Source organism: Oncorhynchus kisutch, linkage group LG17 (genome assembly GCF_002021735.2).
Source record: "Oncorhynchus kisutch isolate 150728-3 linkage group LG17, Okis_V2, whole genome shotgun sequence".
In the NCBI taxonomy this organism is placed as follows: domain Eukaryota; kingdom Metazoa; phylum Chordata; class Actinopteri; order Salmoniformes; family Salmonidae; genus Oncorhynchus; species Oncorhynchus kisutch.
In genome coordinates, this window is record NC_034190.2 from 8,439,071 (window position 1) to 8,456,227 (window position 17,157).

The 17,157-nt window shown below is 44.5% G+C and overlaps 1 protein-coding gene across 4 annotated transcripts in view; it reads left to right on the plus strand.

Moving 5' to 3' along the window:
• Positions 1-17,157, plus strand: part of LOC109908414 (protein 4.1) — an 87,544-nt gene that overhangs the window by 32,903 nt on the left and 37,484 nt on the right. For 2 of the 4 annotated variants that reach the window (XM_031795057.1, XM_031795060.1), the window contains exons 4-8: positions 49-153; positions 1,771-1,813; positions 2,190-2,234; positions 2,484-2,559; positions 13,740-13,958. In XM_031795057.1, the coding sequence (XP_031650917.1) occupies positions 49-153; positions 1,771-1,813; positions 2,190-2,234; positions 2,484-2,559; positions 13,740-13,958 (488 nt within the window). Of the gene's footprint in view, positions 1-48; positions 154-1,770; positions 1,814-2,189; positions 2,235-2,471; positions 2,560-13,739; positions 13,959-17,157 lie in introns of all 4 variants that reach the window. The other 2 variants (XM_031795059.1, XM_031795058.1) reach the window with 2 other exon arrangements.

The following is a 17,157-nucleotide window of genomic DNA, read 5'->3' on the forward strand; positions in this document are numbered from 1 at the left end:
CAGACTGGTTTATTATGGCTCTCTGTGAAATATCTCTCCTGCCTGTAGAAACATGCCAAAGGTGTGGAGCTGTTCACCAAGGTGTGTGACCACCTCAACCTGCTGGAGAGAGACTACTACGGCCTGGCCATCTGGGAGTCGCCCTCCATGAAGGTCAGTAGCTCTGAGACAATGTTCTGCACTTTAACTAATGTCTGTCTGTTACTAAACATACTAATATTACTGGTGTGATCACACCTGTACCTGTCCATTCCCACAAAGATACATGGACAGCAGCATACCACCCTGCATACCACTGCTGGCTTGCTTCTGAAGCTAAGCAGGGTCGGTCCTGGTCAGTCTCTGGAAGGGAGAGCAGATGCTGCTGGAAGTGGTGTTGGAGGGCCAGTAGGAGGCACTCTTTCCTCTGGTCTAAAAAATATCCCAATGCCCCAGGCCAGTGAATGGGGACACTGCCCTGTGTAGGGTGTCCTGACTGAGGTCATTAAAGCTCCCATGGCACTTATCGTAAGAGTAGGGGTGTTAACCCCGGTGTCCTAGCTAAATTCCCAATCTGGCCCTCAAACCACCATGGTCACCTAATTATCCCCAATTGCAATTGGCTCATTCATCCCCCTCCTGTAACTATAACCCCAGGTTGTTGCTGTAAATGAGAACGTGTTCTCAGTCAACTTACCTGGTAAAATAACAGATAAATTATAAACGTACCTCTCTGATTCAGAGGGGTTGGGTTAAATGCGGAAGACACATTTCAGTTGAAGACATTCAGTTGTACAACTGACTAGGTATCTCCTCTTTCCTCCCAGTGTTGTACAACTGACTAGGTATCTCCTCTTTCCTCCCAGTGTTGTACAACTGACTAGGTATCCTGGTTTCCTCCCAGTGTTGTACAACTGACTAGGTATCCTGGTTTCCTCCCAGTGTTGCACAACTGATAAGGTATCCTGGTTTCCTCCCAGTGTTGTACAACTTGTACAACTGACTAGGTATCCTGGTTTCCTCCCAGTGTTGTACAACTGACTAGGTATCCTGGTTTCCTCCCAGTGTTGTACAACTGACTAGGTATCCTGGTTTCCTCCCAGTGTTGTACAACTGACTAGGTATCCTGGTTTCCTCCCAGTGTTGTACAACTGACAAGGTATCCTGGTTTCCTCCCAGTGTTGTACAACTGACTAGGTATCCTGGTTTCCTCCCAGTGTTGTACAACTGACAAGGTATCCTGGTTTCCTCCCAGTGTTGTACAACTGACAAGGTATCCTGGTTTCCTCCCAGTGTTGTACAACTGACTAGGTATCCTGGTTTCCTCCCAGTGTTGTACAACTGACTAGGTATCCTGGTTTCCTCCCAGTGTTGTACAACTGACAAGGTATCCTGGTTTCCTCCCAGTGTTGTACAACTGATAAGGTATCCTGGTTTCCTCCCAGTGTTGTACAACTGACAAGGTATCCTGGTTTCCTCCCAGTGTTGTACAACTGACAAGGTATCCTGGTTTCCTCCCAGTGTTGTACAACTGACAAGGTATCCTGGTTTCCTCCCAGTGTTGTACAACTGACAAGGTATCCTGGTTTCCTCCCAGTGTTGTACAACTGACAAGGTATCCTGGTTTCCTCCCAGTGTTGTACAACTGACAAGGTATCCTGGTTTCCTCCCAGTGTTGTACAACTGATAAGGTATCCTGGTTTCCTCCCAGTGTTTGATGTTCAGTTTTAAAAAGGTGCAGCGTCTTGAGTCCTTGTTTTTTTCCCTGATTGTCCTACTTCTGCTCCACAGACCTGGATGGATTTCACCAAGGAGATCCGCAGGCAGGTTCAAGGTGAGGGTTGAATGCGTAGCTTCTGCTCTGCTCTCATTGTGTGTGTATAGGGGCCTGTCTTGTAACCTCTCGCTAAATTTATGGAAGTTCTACTGTGGGTGCGGTGCGTTCGGAAAATGGCGGCTCCAGACTGTCAGTGTGTCCTGGGCCTTTCGTACATTCAGAGTGTTTCTCTCTCGCAGCGATCAGAGCGCACACTGGAATGCTCTGACCTCACAACGGAAGTCAAGCACCATCAGTTAACTGGCTAAAGTTGGCTGGCTTGCTAGCTTTTCCCTCAAACATACCCTGAATGGAGATATGGAGGCTAATAAGCACACTGCCCTGTACACCTCACCGTGACACTCCCATTTCATTTTCTGCTCTACCTACGTAGGTGCAAAGTTAGACAAGATCTGTGCAGACGCACAATCATGTACAGGTGAGACGAAAATACCGTCGTCATTCATTTACTCAGGGGGGTATTCATTAGTGCACACCGTAGCTAAACGTTTTGGAATGAAAATGAGGGTTTCTTATTGGACAAGTTCATGTTAGTCCCTAACAGTCCGTTTGGTGCCTATTGAATATGACCCAAGTTTTTTGTTTTTTAAACATTGCTGTGCATGTTTTATCGAGAGGAAAATGTTACCATGATTTGAATGTGTTTTGATGCCAGATTTTCCCTCAGGCACCAATTATGACTTCACCTTCAATGTGAAGTTCTATCCTCCTGACCCAGCCCAGCTTTCTGAAGACATCACCAGGTAAACCTCTACCTGCTCCTCTGTCTGGTTTCTCTCTTCTAGGTGTGCTCTCTGTCTATTCCCAGCAAACCAAAATTGGTTCTGTGAAAGTCCCCAGAACATTTGTTAGGTCGCGGGAAATGTTCTCATAACACAAAAGCTGTCCAGTCGTGCTGATGATTATAGAATGTTTGAATAAGACATTCACCTGATGCTAGAAAAACGTTCCTAGAACACATTTAACCGGCTCTTTAAAAGATGATCAGAATGTTTCATTAGGTTTCTGGGAACATTGTGGGGATATGATAAGAGGTTCCCAAAACACTAAAACTGTCCAGTTATGCTGACATTCAGATAGTGTTTGTATCAGGCTACACAAAACAGTCCTTTGATGTTGCAAGAATGGTCACAGAATAACCTGTCTGAGTTCTTTAAAGGTTCCCAGAACAGTGAATTAGGTTGTGGGAACAGTGTGGGTACATTACAAGTGATAGGTTCCCAAAGCACAAAACTTGCTGTCACGATCCTCTTCCTGTAAATGACTGGACCAAAGCGCAGCGTGGTACGTGTTCATGATATTTATTTAAATCAGAACACTTGAACAAAAATAACAAAGAGGAAAACAAACATTTCTGTAAGGAAACTAAACTATACAGCAAATAACTATGTTTGACTACGAAGATGAACGGCACAAAGTAAAGAGAGATCCTTGATGAAAACCTGCTCCAGAGTGCTCAGGACCCCAGGCTGGGTTGAAGGTTCACCTTCCAACAGGACAACGACCCTAAGCACACAGCCAAGACAACGCAGGAGTGGCTTCGGGACAAGTCTCTAAATATCCTTGAGTGGCGCAGCTAGAGCCCGGACTTCAACCCGATCGAACATCTCAGGAGAGACCTGAAAATAGCTGTGCAGCGATGCTCCATATCCAACCTGACAGAGCTTGAGAGGATCTGCAATGAAGAATGGGAGAAACTCTCCAAATCCAGGTGTGCCAAGCTTGTAGCGTCATAACCAAGAAGGATGTAATCGCTGCCAAAGGTGCTTCAACAAAGTACTGAGTAAAGGGTCTGAATACTTATGTAAATGTGATATTTCAGTTTTGTACTTTTTATAGGGGTATTGTGTGTAAAATATATTTAATCTATTTTAGAGTAAGGACAAACCCATTCTGAAAAATTGCGATACATAATAAATATATCAAAACAAATTCAGGTTCAATGTAATAATCTTTTATTGAGTTAAGGTCCAATGCTGGCATTTTCATCTCAATATCAAATCATTTCTGGGTAACAATTAAGTTCCTTACTGTGATTATTTTCACTTAAAATGGTAACAAAAAAATACAGTGTTACACAGCGTATGAAGAGGATGGGAACATTTGGAATAATTCATAAATTGTGTAAAAAATATGGTTGTGTTTAGTATGATTTAAATTCTGTTCAAGTGACCTATGTTTTAAATTAAAGTATGATGTGTGTCTATATCACCTTCTAGTAGGAATGGGTATGAGAAATCAAACGGATGTCAATCAGAGATCAATTTCATTTAATCAGAGATCAATTTCATTTAAAATACTGTGACACGATTTGGTCAAAAAAATGTTTTACTTGAAGACGAGGTTAACTTGCTTTGACTCTGAGAACAGGCACGTCTGTATATCGAAAAGTTTTGTCTTTCAATTCGCCAAATTGAGCCCCGTTATATGATTTTACTGAGTTATCTGTTCATATAAGCAAATCAGTCAATTGAAATAAATGATGCCCTAATCAATGGATTTCACATAACTGGGCAGGGGCACAGCCATGGGTGGGCCTGGGAGGGCATAGGCCCATCCATTTGGGAGCCAGGTCCACACACTGGGGAGCCAGGCCCAGCCAATCAGAATGAGTTTTTCCCCACAAAATACTCATCAGTTTCATCAGCTGTCTGGGTGGCTGGTCTCAGATGATCCCGCTTGGGGCGGCAGGTAGCCTAGTGGTTAGACCATTGGGCCAGTAACCGAAAGGTTGCTAGATCAAATCCCAGAGCTGACAAGGTAAAAATCTGTTGTTCTGCCCCTGAACAAGGCAGTTAACTCACTGTTCCTAGAACAGTTAACCCACTGTTCCTAGACCAGTTAACCCACTGTTCCTAGACCAGTTAACCCACTGTTCCTAGACCAGTTAACCCACTGTTCCTAGACCAGTTAACCCACTGTTCCTAGACCAGTTAACCCACTGTTCCTAGACCAGTTAACCCACTGTTCCTAGACCAGTTAACTCACTGTTCCTAGACCAGTTAACCCACTGTTCCTAGACCAGTTAACCCACTGTTCCTAGACCAGTTAACCCACTGTTCCTAGACCAGTTAACCCACTGTTCCTAGGCTGTCATTGTAAATAATAATTTCTTCTTAACTGACTTGCCTGGTTAAATAAAGGTTAAATAAAGGTAAAAACATTAATTAAAAAAATGTGAAGAAAACGACATTGGAGGCAGTTTATGGTAGAGAAATTTACTTTAAATTCTCTGGCAACAGCTCTGGTGGACATTCATGCAGTCAGCATGCCAATTCCATGCTCCCATCGATCAATTGTGCTGTGAGGTTCTGAATCTTTCTATTCTCATAGTTTCTACAGATTGTAAATTAAATATAAACATGTTTGCTAAGAGTATTATTATATAATTGATCGATTGACTATGACTTTTCAAATCACCCAGCAATGCTATTTGCGGAGTTAGCTCCAGGTAAATGTTGCAATTCTTTAGCCATTCCTGAACCTGCCACCAAATACAAGCTACATATTGGCATTACCAAAACAAGTGATCTAATGATTGTGTCTCTTCGCAGCAAAATCTGCAGAGCTGGGATGGTTGTATCCCCCATATATATAGCATTCAATTGGTTGCAAGAATTTTGTGTAATAAATTAAATTAAAGTTTTGAATCCGCCGTCATTTTGTGTATCAGTTCATAAACCATGTGCCATGGAATCGGTACATCAAAAATCTCTTCCCAACTATTTTGCAACCTGTACGGCGCAGCCATCAACCTGTACGGCGCAGCCATCAACCTGTACGGCGCAGCCATCAACCTGTACGGCGCAGCCATCAACCTGTTCGGCGCAGCCATCAACCTGTACGGCGCAGCCATCAACATGTACGGCGCAGCCATCAACCTGTACGGCGCAGCCATCAACCTGTACGGCACAGCCATCAACCTGTATGGCGCAGCCATCAACCTGTACGGCGCAGCCATCAACCTGTACGCGCAGCCATCAACCTGTATGGCGCAGCCATCAACCTGTACGGCGCAGCCATCAAACCTGTATGGCGCAGCCGGCAACCTGTACGGCGCAGCCGGCAACCTGTATGGCGCAGCCATCAACCTGTACGGCGCAGCCGGCAACCTGTATAGCGCAGCCATCAACCTGTACGGTGCAGCCATCAACCTGTATGGTGCAGCCATCAACCTGTATGGCGCAGCCATCAACCTGTATGGCGCAGCCATCAACCTGTATGGCACAGCCATCAACCTGTATGGCGCAGCCATCAACCTGTACGGCGCAGCCGGCAACCTGTATGGCGCAGCCATCAACCTGTATGGCGCAGCCGGCAACCTGTATGGCGCAGCCATCAACCTGTATGGCGCAGCCGGCAACCTGTATAGCGCAGCCATCAACCTGTACAGCGCAGCCATCAACCTGTATGGTGCAGCCATCAACCTGTATGGCGCAGCCATCAACCTGTATGGCACAGCCATCAACCTGTATGGCGCAGCCATCAACCTGTACGGCGCAGCCGGCAACCTGTATGGCGCAGCCATCAACCTGTATGGCGCAGCCATCAACCTGTATGGCGCAGCCATCAACCTGTACGGCGCAGCCATCAACCTGTACGGCGCAGCCATCAACCTAAACGGCGCAGCCATCAACCTGTACGGCGCAGCCATCAACCTGTACGGCGCAGCCATCAACCTGTACGGCGCAGCCATCAACCTGCACGGCGCAGCCATCAACCTGTACGGCGTAGCCGGCAACCTGTACGGCGCAGCCATCAACCTGTATGGCGCAGCCATCAACCTGTATGGCGCAGCCATCAACCTGTACGGCGCAGCCATCAACCTGTAAGGCGCAGCCATCAACCTGTACGGCGCAGCCATCAACCTGCACGGCGCAGCCATCAACCTGTACGGCGCAGCCATCAACCTGTACGGCGCAGCCATCAACCTGTACGGCGCAGCCATCAACCTGCACGGCGCAGCCATCAACCTGTACGGAGCAGCCATCAACCTGTACGGCGCAGCCATCAACCTGTACGGCGCAGCCATCAACCTGCACGGCGCAGCCATCAACCTGTACGGCGCAGCTGGCAACCTGTACGGCGCAGCCGGCAACCTGTACGGCGCAGCCATCAACCTGTATGGCGCAGCCGGCAACCTGTACGGCGCAGCCGGCAACCTGTACGGCGCAGCCATCAACCTGTACGGCGCAGCCGGCAACCTGTATGGCGCAGCCATCAACCTGTACGGCGCAGCCATCAACCTGTACGGCGCAGCCGGCAACCTGTACGGCGCAGCGGTCAACCTCATACAGCTGAGCCATACAACCCGACTGATACTGCCAACTACTTTAATTTTTTTTTTATTAGAAAGATTAGCAAACTTAGGCATGACATGCCAGAAACAAACGCTGACACCACACGTCCAAGTATATCTGACCAAATTAGGAAAGACAAGCATTGTAATTTTGAATTCTGTAAAGTGAATGTGGTAGAGGTGACATTTTTTGTTGTTGTCTATCAACAATGACAAGCCACCAGGGTCTGACAACTTGAATGGAAAATTACTGAGGATAATAGCGGACGATATTGACACTCCTATTTGCCATATTTTCAATTTAAGCCTACTAGAAAATGTGTGCACTCAGGCCTGGAGCGAAGCAAAAGTAATTCCGCTACCTAAGAATAGTAAAGCCCCCTTTACTGGCTTAAATTGCCGACCAATCAGCCTGTTACCAACCCCTAGTAAACTTTTGTAGAAAATTGTGCTTGACCAGATAGAGTGCTATTTTACAGTAAACAAATTGACAACTGGGAACTGTTTTGTTCGACTTCAGTGCGGCTTTTGACATTATCGATCATAGTCTGCTGTTGGAAAAAAACGTATGTGTTGTGGCTTTACACCCTCTGTTATATTGTGGATAAAGAGTTGCCTGTCTAACAGAACACAGAGGGTGTTCTTTAATGGAAGCCTCTCCGTCATAATCCAGGTAGAATCAGGAATTCCCCAGGGCAGCTGATTAGGCCCCTTACTTTTTTTTACTAACGACAATGTAAAGCCAGTGCTTTACTATGTATGCGGATGACTCAACATTATACACGTCAGCTACCACAGCAATTGAAAATGACTGCAACACTTAACAAAAAGCTGCAGTTAGTTTTAGTGTAGGTGGCAAGGAATAAGTTAGTCTTAAAAGTTTCTAAAACTAAAAGCATTTTATTTGGGACAAGTCATTCACTAAACCCTAAACCTCAACTAAATCTTGTAATAAATAATGTGGAAATTGAGCAAGTTGACATGACTAAACTGCTCGGAGTAGTACAACAGTAGCTGAGACGGGGAGAAGTCTGTCCATAATTAAGCTCTACTCTACCTTCTTAACAGCACTATCAACATGGCAGTTCCTACAGGCCCTAGTTTTGTCGCACCTGGACTACTGTTCAGTTGTGTGGTCACGTGCCACAAAGAACTGGCCAAAAGTTTTGAGAATGACACAAATATTAATTTTCACAAAGTCTGCTGCCTCAATTTGTATGATGGCAATTTGCATATACTCCAGAATGTTATGAAGAGTGAACAGATGAATTGCAATTAATTGCAAAGTCCTTCTTTGCCATGCAAAACTGAATGCCCAAAAAACATTTCCACTGCATTTCAGCCCTGCCACAAAAGGACCAGCTGACATAATGTCAGTGATTCTCTCGTTAACACAGGTGTGAGTGTTGACAAGGCTGGAGATCACTCTGTCATGCAGATTGAGTTTGAATAACAGACTGGAAGCTTCAAAAGGAGGGTGGTGCTTGGAATCATTGTTCTTCCTCTGTCATCCATGGTTACCTGCAAGGAAACACGTGCCTTCATCATTGCTTTGCACAAAAAGGACTTCACAGGCAAGGATATTGCTGCCAGTAAGATTGCACCTAAATCAACCATTTATCTGATCATCAAGAACTTTAAGGAGAGCAGTTCAATTGTTGTGAAGAAGGCTAGGGGCGCCTAAGAAAGTCCAGCAAGCACCAGGACCGTCTCCTAAAGTTGATTCAGCTGCAGGATCGGGGCACCACCAGTACAGAGCTTGCTCAGGAATGGCAGCAGGGAGGTGTGAGTGCATCTGCACGCACAGTGAGGCAAAGACTTTTGGAGGATGACCTGGTGTCAAGAAGGGCAGCAAAGAAGCCACTTCTCTCCAGGAAAAACATCAGGCTGATATTCTGCAAAAGGTACAGTGATTGGACTGCTGAGGACTGGGGTGAAGTCATTTTCTCTGATGAATCCCCTTTCCGATTGTTTGGGGCATCCGGAAAAAAGCATGTCTGGAGAAGACAAGGTGAGCGCTACCTTGTCATGCCAACAGTAAAGCATCCTGAGACCATTCATGTGTGGGGTTGCTTCCCAGCCAAGTGAGTGGGCTCACTCACATTTTTGCCTAAGAACACAGCAACGAATAAAGAATGGTACCAACAACCTCCTAGAGCAACTTCTCCCAACCATCCAGGAACAGTTTGGTGACGAACAATGCCTTTTCCAGCATGATAGAGCACCTTGCCATAAGGCAAAAGTGATAACTAAGTGGCCCGGGGAACATAACATTGATGTTTTGGGTCCATGGCCAGACCTTAATCCCATTGAGAACTTGTGGTCAATCCTCAAGAGGCGGGTGGACAAACAAAACCCCACAAATTCCAAGCATTGATTATGCAAGAATGAGCTGCCATCAGTCAGGATGTGGCCCAGAAGTTAATTGACAGCATGCCAGGGCAGATTGCAGAGGTCTTGGAAAAGAAGGGTCAACACTGCAAATATTGACTCTTTGCATCATCTTCATGTAATTGTCAATAAAAGCCTTTAACACTTATGAAATGCTTGTAATTATACTTCAGTATTCCATAGTAACATCTGACAAAAATATCTAAAGACACTGAAGCAGCAGACTTTGTGAAAATGTATATTTGTGTCATTCTCAAAACTTTTGGCCACGACTGTATATTGCGTCAACATCAATGTAACATTATTTATTTGCTATGAACATCGTGGACAAAATTTGGAAAATGTGAAACATTATGCAACATTGTTTTGTGCAACCTTAGTGAATATTTAAAAAAATATTATTGCAACGTTAGGGGAATGTCCTGCGCAAACTACCTTACACATTGTATGAATATCCACACTTTTCCAACAACCTAATTAAATGTTCCGGGGACCTTTTTTAAATGTTCCGGGGACCATTTTTAAAGAACTCCAGAAAGGTCTATCATCATTCTTGCAAATTGAGTTTTTTGTTCAAAGGAGTTTTTTGTGCACCCTGATACAAACGTTAATGGCTGCACAGCTGGACAGACAGTATTAGTGTTTTGGGAACCTACCTCTTGTTATACCCCCACAATGTTAGGGAACCTTTAAAAGAACAGAAGAAAGGTGTTCTGGGAACCTACCTCTTGTTATACCCCCACAATGTTAGGGAACCTTTAAAAGAACAGAAGAAAGGTGTTCTGGGAACCTACCTCTTGTTATACCCCCACAATGTTAGGGAACCTTTAAAAGAACAGAAGAAAGGTGTTCTGGGAACCTACCTCTTGTTATACCCCCACAATGTTAGGGAACCTTTAAAAGAACAGAAGAAAGGTGTTCTGGGAACCTACCTCTTGTTATACCCCCACAATGTTAGGGAACCTTTAAAAGAACAGAAGAAAGGTGTTCTGGGAACCTACCTCTTGTTATACCCCCACAATGTTAGGGAACCTTTAAAAGAACAGAAGAAAGGTGTTCTGGGAACCTACCTCTTGTTATACCCCCACAATGTTAGGGAACCTTTAAAAGAACAGAAGAAAGGTGTTCTGGGAACCTACCTATTGTTATACCCCCACAATGTTAGGGAACCTTTAAAAGAACAGAAGAAAGGTGTTCTGGGAACCTACCTCTTGTTATACCCCCACAATGTTAGGGAACCTTTAAAAGAACAGAAGAAAGGTGTTCTGGGAACCTACCTCTTGTTATACCCCCACAATGTTAGGGAACCTTTAAAAGAACAGAAGAAAGGTGTTCTGGGAACCTACCTCTTGTTATACCCCCACAATGTTAGGGAACCTTTAAAAGAACAGAAGAAAGGTGTTCTGGGAACCTACCTCTTGTTATACCCCCACAATGTTAGGGAACCTTTAAAAGAACAGAAGAAAGGTGTTCTGGGAACCTACCTCTTGTTATACCCCCACAATGTTAGGGAACCTTTAAAAGAACAGAAGTAAGGTGTTCTGGGAACCTACCTCTTGTTATACCCCCACAATGTTAGGGAACCTTTAAAAGAACAGAAGAAAGGTGTTCTGGGAATGTTCTTGTAACACCAGGTGAATGTTTTATACAAACATAATCATCAACAGGACTGTGTATTTTCAGTTTTTGACACAACCTAAGAAATGTTTAAACTTTCACAGAATCCATTTTGGGGGGAATGTTCTGTGTTGGTTGTTATAGATTTTGGGGGGGAATGTTCTGTGTTGGTTGTTACAGATTTTGGGGGGGAATGTTCTGTGTTGGTTGTTATAGATTTTGGGGGGGAATGTTCTGTGTTGGTTGTTACAGATTTTGGGGGGGAATGTTCTGTGTTGGTTGTTATAGATTTTTGGGGGGGGAATGTTCTGTGTTGGTTTGTTATAGAGTTTGGGGGGGAATGTTCTGTGTTGGTTGTTACAGATTTTGTACACAATGTTGAGGATATTTTTCAAGGATATTTCATTTGAAAAACAAAAATTGGGAGAAAACCTTTTAAAAAAAGAAATCATAAACATTATTTTGGGATGTTAGATAAAACCCGAATTAGAACTTCATGGAATGTTAGCTAATGTTCTGGGAAAGTTGCCGGTTTGCTGGGTTGTTTATCATTGCCCCAATCTCTCTGTCTCTTCACCCCCCCTTTCAATCACTGTCCCTCTAATCCTCACCTGCCAGTTGAGTTCATGAATCTAATTGCACCCAGAGTCATTTCATCCTGCATCCTGCCTCCCACCCACCTCCACCCCATCCATGATTACATAAACAACCCGGCTTAAGCCTAATTAACAGCATCACACTGGGTGTACTGCCTGTGCCTGTGTCCCATATGGCACCCTATCTCCTATATAGTGCACTACCTCTGATCATAGCCCTATGGGAAATAGGGAATAGGGTGCCATTTGGGATGCATTATCTTTCTGCTGCTGCTTCCTGGAAGCCCTGTGGTCTGTGACCTCACGCTGACCCCTAACTGTGTTTGTGTACGTCAGGTATTCTTGGTAGGACAACGGTAGCAAATATATACTGAACAAAAATATAAATGCGACATGTAAGGTGTTGATCCCAGAAATATTCCATAATCACAAAAATCGTATTTCTCTCAAATTTTGTGCACAAATTTGTTTATAGGATCTATTACATCCGTCAGTGATTGGGAGTCTCGTAGGGTGGCATACAATTGATCCAGTGTCGTCCGGGTTTGGCCGGGGGTAGCCTAGTGACTTGCCTAGTGAAATAAAGGTTCAATTAAAAAAAGTATAATTACATCCCTATTAGTGAGAATGTATCCTTTGTCAAGATAATCCATCTACCTGACAGGTGTGGCATATCAAGAAACTGATTAAACAGTATGATTGTTACACAGGTGCACCTTGTGCTGGGCACAATGAAAGGCCACTCTAAAATGTGCAGTTTTGTCACACAACGCAATGCCAAAGATGTCTCAAGTTTTGAGGGAGCATGCAATTGGCATGCAGACTAAAGGATAGTCCAACAGAGCTGTTTCCAGAAAATGTAATGTTACTTTCTCTACCATAAACCACATCGAACGTCGTTTTCGAGAATTTGGCAGTACGTCCAACCGGCTTCACAACCATAGACCATGTGTATGGCGTTGTGTGGGCGAGCGGTTTACTGATGCTTTGTGAACAGAGTGCCCCATGTGGTGGCAGTGGGGTTATGGTGGGGTTACTGATGCATTGTGAACAGAGTGCCCCATGTGGTGGCAGTGGGGTTATGGTATGGGCAGGCATAAGCTACGGACAAGGAACACAATAAATCAAATCAAGTCAAACTTTATTTGACACATGTGCCGAATACTGTGAAATATTTACTTACAAGACCTTAACCAACAGTACAGTTCAAGAAGAGTTAAGAAAATATTTACCAAATAAAATAAAATAAAAAATTATAAAAAGTAACACTATAACATAATATAATAGCAATTTAAATGCACAAAAAAATACTGTGAAGAATTCCTGAGGCCCAGTGTGAGGCCCATTTTTTTAAGGTACAGTGCCTTGCGAAAGTATTCGGCCCCCTTGAACTTTGCGACCTTTTGCCACATTTCAGGCTTCAAACATAAAGATATAAAACTGTATTTTTTTGTGAAGAATCAACAACAAGTGGGACACAATCATGAAGTGGAACGACATTTATTGGATATTTCAAACTTTTTTTAACAAATCAAAAACTGAAAAATTGGGCATGCAAAATTATTCAGCCCCTTTACTTTCAGTGCAGCAAACTCTCTCCAGAAGTTCAGTGAGGATCTCTGAATGATCCAATGTTGACCTAAATGACTAATGATGATAAATACAATCCACCTGTGTGTAATCAAGTCTCCGTATAAATGCATCTGTGACCAACAGATGCATGTCTGTTTTCCCAGTCATGTGAAATCCATCGATTAGGTCCTAATGAATGTACATTTCAATTGATTGATTTCCTCATATGAACTGTAGCTCAGTAAAATCATTTAAATGTTTGCATGTTGCGTTTACATTTTTGTTAAACATATTTTATTGTTAATAACAGAAACTTGTTTCTTTAAAGAAAAAAAACGTCCATTGTCATACCAAGAGTCATTTCATCTACAGTTTTCTTGATTGTCAGTGGACCTTGGTTTAAAAACGACTTAGCCACAACCTTTTATTTTTATCTTCGCATGGCCAGGTACTACCTGTGTCTCCAGCTGCGTAAGGACATCCTGGGGGGCCGTCTACCCTGCTCCTTTGTCACGCTGGCCCTTCTGGGTTCCTACGCACTGCAGTCAGAGCTGGGGGAGTACGACCCAGAGACACACGCACCAGACTACGCCAAGGACCTGAGGCTGGCCCCGGGACAAACCAAGGAGCTAGAGAAGAAAGTCATGGAGCTGCATAAGACATACAGGTCAGGAGGGGTTTTAATACACACACACTCACTGACTTAGAGACACATTTTCCCAGTATACTCAGCAGAATACACACACACACACAGCCTTTTTTTATTTTCACCATTATTTAACCAGGTAAGCTAGTTGAGAACAAGTTCTCATTTACAACTGCGACCTGGCCAAGATAAAGTAAAGCAGTGCGACACAAACAACAACACAAGAGTTACACATGGAATAAACAAGCGTACAGTCAATAACACAATAGAAAAAAATAAAGCCTATATACAGTGTGTGCAAATGGCGTGAGGAGGTAAGGCAGTAGATAGGCCATAGTAGCGAAGTAATTACAATTTAGTAAATTAACACTGGAGTGATAGATGAGCAGATGGTGATGTGCAAGTAGAAATACTGGTGTACAAAAGAGCAGAAAAGTAAATAAAAACTATATGGGGATGAGGTAGATTGGGTGGGCTATTTACAGATGGGCTATGTACAGCTGCAGCGATCATTTACCTGCTCATATAGCTGATGTTTAAAGTTAGTGAAGGAAATATAAGTCTCCAGCTTCAGTGATTTTTGCAGTTCGCTCCAGTCATTGGCAGCAGAGAACTGGAAGGAAAGGCGGCCAAAGGAGGTGTTGGCTTTGGGGATGACCAGCGAGATACACCTGCTGGAGCGCGTGCTACGGGAGGGTGTTGTTATTGTGACCAGTGAGCTGAGATAAGGTGGAGCTTTACCAAGCATAGACTTAGATGACCTGGAGCCAGTAGGTCTGGCGAAGAATATTTAGCGAGGGCCAGCCGACTAGAGCTTACAGGTCGCAGTGGTGGGTGGTATAAAGGGCTTTGGTGACAAAACGGATGGCACTGTAATAGACTGCATCTAGTTTGCGGAGTAGATTATTGGAAGCTATTTTGTAAATGACATCGCCGAAGTTGAGGTTCGGTAGGATAGTCAGTTTTACAAGGGTATGTTTGGCCGCGTGAGTGAAGGAGGCTTTGTTGCGAAATTGGAAGACGATTCTAGATTTAAATTTTGGATTGGAAATGTTTAATATGAATCTGGAAGGAGAGTTTACAGTCTAGCCAGACACCTAGGTATTTTTAGTTGTCCATATTCTAAGTCAGAACCGTCCAGAGTAGTGATGCTAGTCGGGCGGGCGGGTGCGGGCAGCGAACGGTTGAAAAGCATGCATTTGGTTTTTACTAGCGTTTAAGAGCAGTTGAAGGCCACGGAAGGAGTGTTGTATGGCATTGAAGCTCGTTTGGAGGTTAGTTAACACAGTGTCCAAAGAAGGGCCAGTTGTATACAGAATGGTGTCGTCTGCGTAGAGGTGGATCAGGGAATCACCCGCAGCAAGAGCGACATCATTGATATATACAAAGAAAAGAGTCAGCCCGAGAATTGAACCCTGTGGCACCCCCATAGAGACTGCTAAGGTCTGGACAACAGTCCCTCCGATTTGACACACTGAACTCTATCTGAGAAGTAGTTGGTGAACCAGGCGAGGCAGTCATTTGAGAAACCAAGGCTGTTGAGTCTGCCGATAAGACGGTGATTGACAGAGTCGAAAGCCTTGGCCAGGTCGATGAAGACAGCTGCACAGTACTGTCTTTTACCGATGGAGGTTATGATATCATTTAGTACCTTGAGCGTGGCTGAGGTGCACCCGTGACCAGCTCGAAAACCGGATTGCACAGAGGAGAAGGTACGGTGGGATTCGAAATGGTCAGTGATCTGTTTATTAACTTGGCTTTCGAAGACTTTAGAAAGGCAGGGCAGGATGGATATAGGTCTATAACAGTTTGGGTCTAGAGTGTCACCCCCTTTGAAGAGGGGGATGACTGCGGCAGCTTTCCCATCTTTAGGGTTCTCGGACGATATGAAAGAGAGGTTGAAAAGACTGGTAATAGGGGTTTCAACAATAATTTTAGAAAGAGAGCCTCCAGATTGTCTAGCCCAGCTGATTTGTCCAGGTCCAGGTTTTATAGCTCTTTCAGAACACCTGGTATCTGGATTTGGGTGAAGAAGAAGCTGGGAGGCTTGGGCAAGTAGCTGCGGGGAGTGCGGAGCTGTTGGCCGGAGTTGGGGTAGCCCGGAGGAAAGCATGGCCAGCCGAGGAGAAATGCTTATTGAAATTCTCGATTATTGTGGATTTATCGGTGGTGACAGTGTTACCTAGCCTCAGTGCAGTGGGCAGCTGGGAGGAGGTGCTCTTATTCTCCATGGACTTTACAGTGTCCCAAAAGTTAGAGCTACAGGATGCAAATTTCTGTTTGAAAAACTAGCCTTTGCTTTCCAGACTGACTGCGTGTATTGGTTCCTGACTTCCCTGAAAAGTTTCATATCACGGGGGCTATTCGATGCTAGTGCAGTCCCCCACAGGATGTTTTTGTGCTGGTCGAGGGCAGTCAGGTCTGGAGTGAACCAAGGGCTATATCTGTTCTTAGTTCTACATTTTTTGAAAGGGGCGTGCTTATTTGAGATAGTGAGGAAATTACTTTTAAAGAACGACCAGGCATCCTTGACTGATGGGATGAGTTCAATATCCTTCCAGGATACCCGGGCCAGGCCGATTAGAAAGGCTTGCAGAAATGTTTTATGGAGCGTTTGACAATGATGAGGGGTAGTCGTTTGACCGCGGACCCATAGCGGAAGCAGGCAATGAGGCAGTGATCGCTGAGATCCTGATTGAAAACAGCAGAGGTGTATTTGGAGGGCAAGTTGGTCAGGATAATATCTATGAGGGTGTCCATGTTTACGGATTTAGGGTTGTACCTGGTAGGTTCCTTAATAATTTGTGTAAGATTGAGGGCATCTAGCTTAGATTGTAGGACTGCCGGGGTGTTAATGTATCCCAGTTTAGGTCACCTAACAGAACAAAATCTGAAGATAGATGGGGGGCAACCAATTCACATATGGTGTCCAGGGCACAGCTGGGAGCGGTGGGGGGTCTATAACAGGCGGCAACAGGGAGAGACTTACTTCTGGAGAGAATCAATTTTAAAATTAGAAGCTCGAACTGTTTGGGCATAGACCTGAAAAGTTTGACAGAACTTTGCAGGCTATTTCTGGAGTAGATTGCAACTCCTCCCCCTTTGGCAGTTCTATCTTGATGGAAAATGTTGTAGTTGGGGATGGAAATCTCAGAATTTTTGGTGGCCTTCCTAAGCCAGGATTCAGACATGGCAAGGACATCAGGGTTGGTGGAGTGTG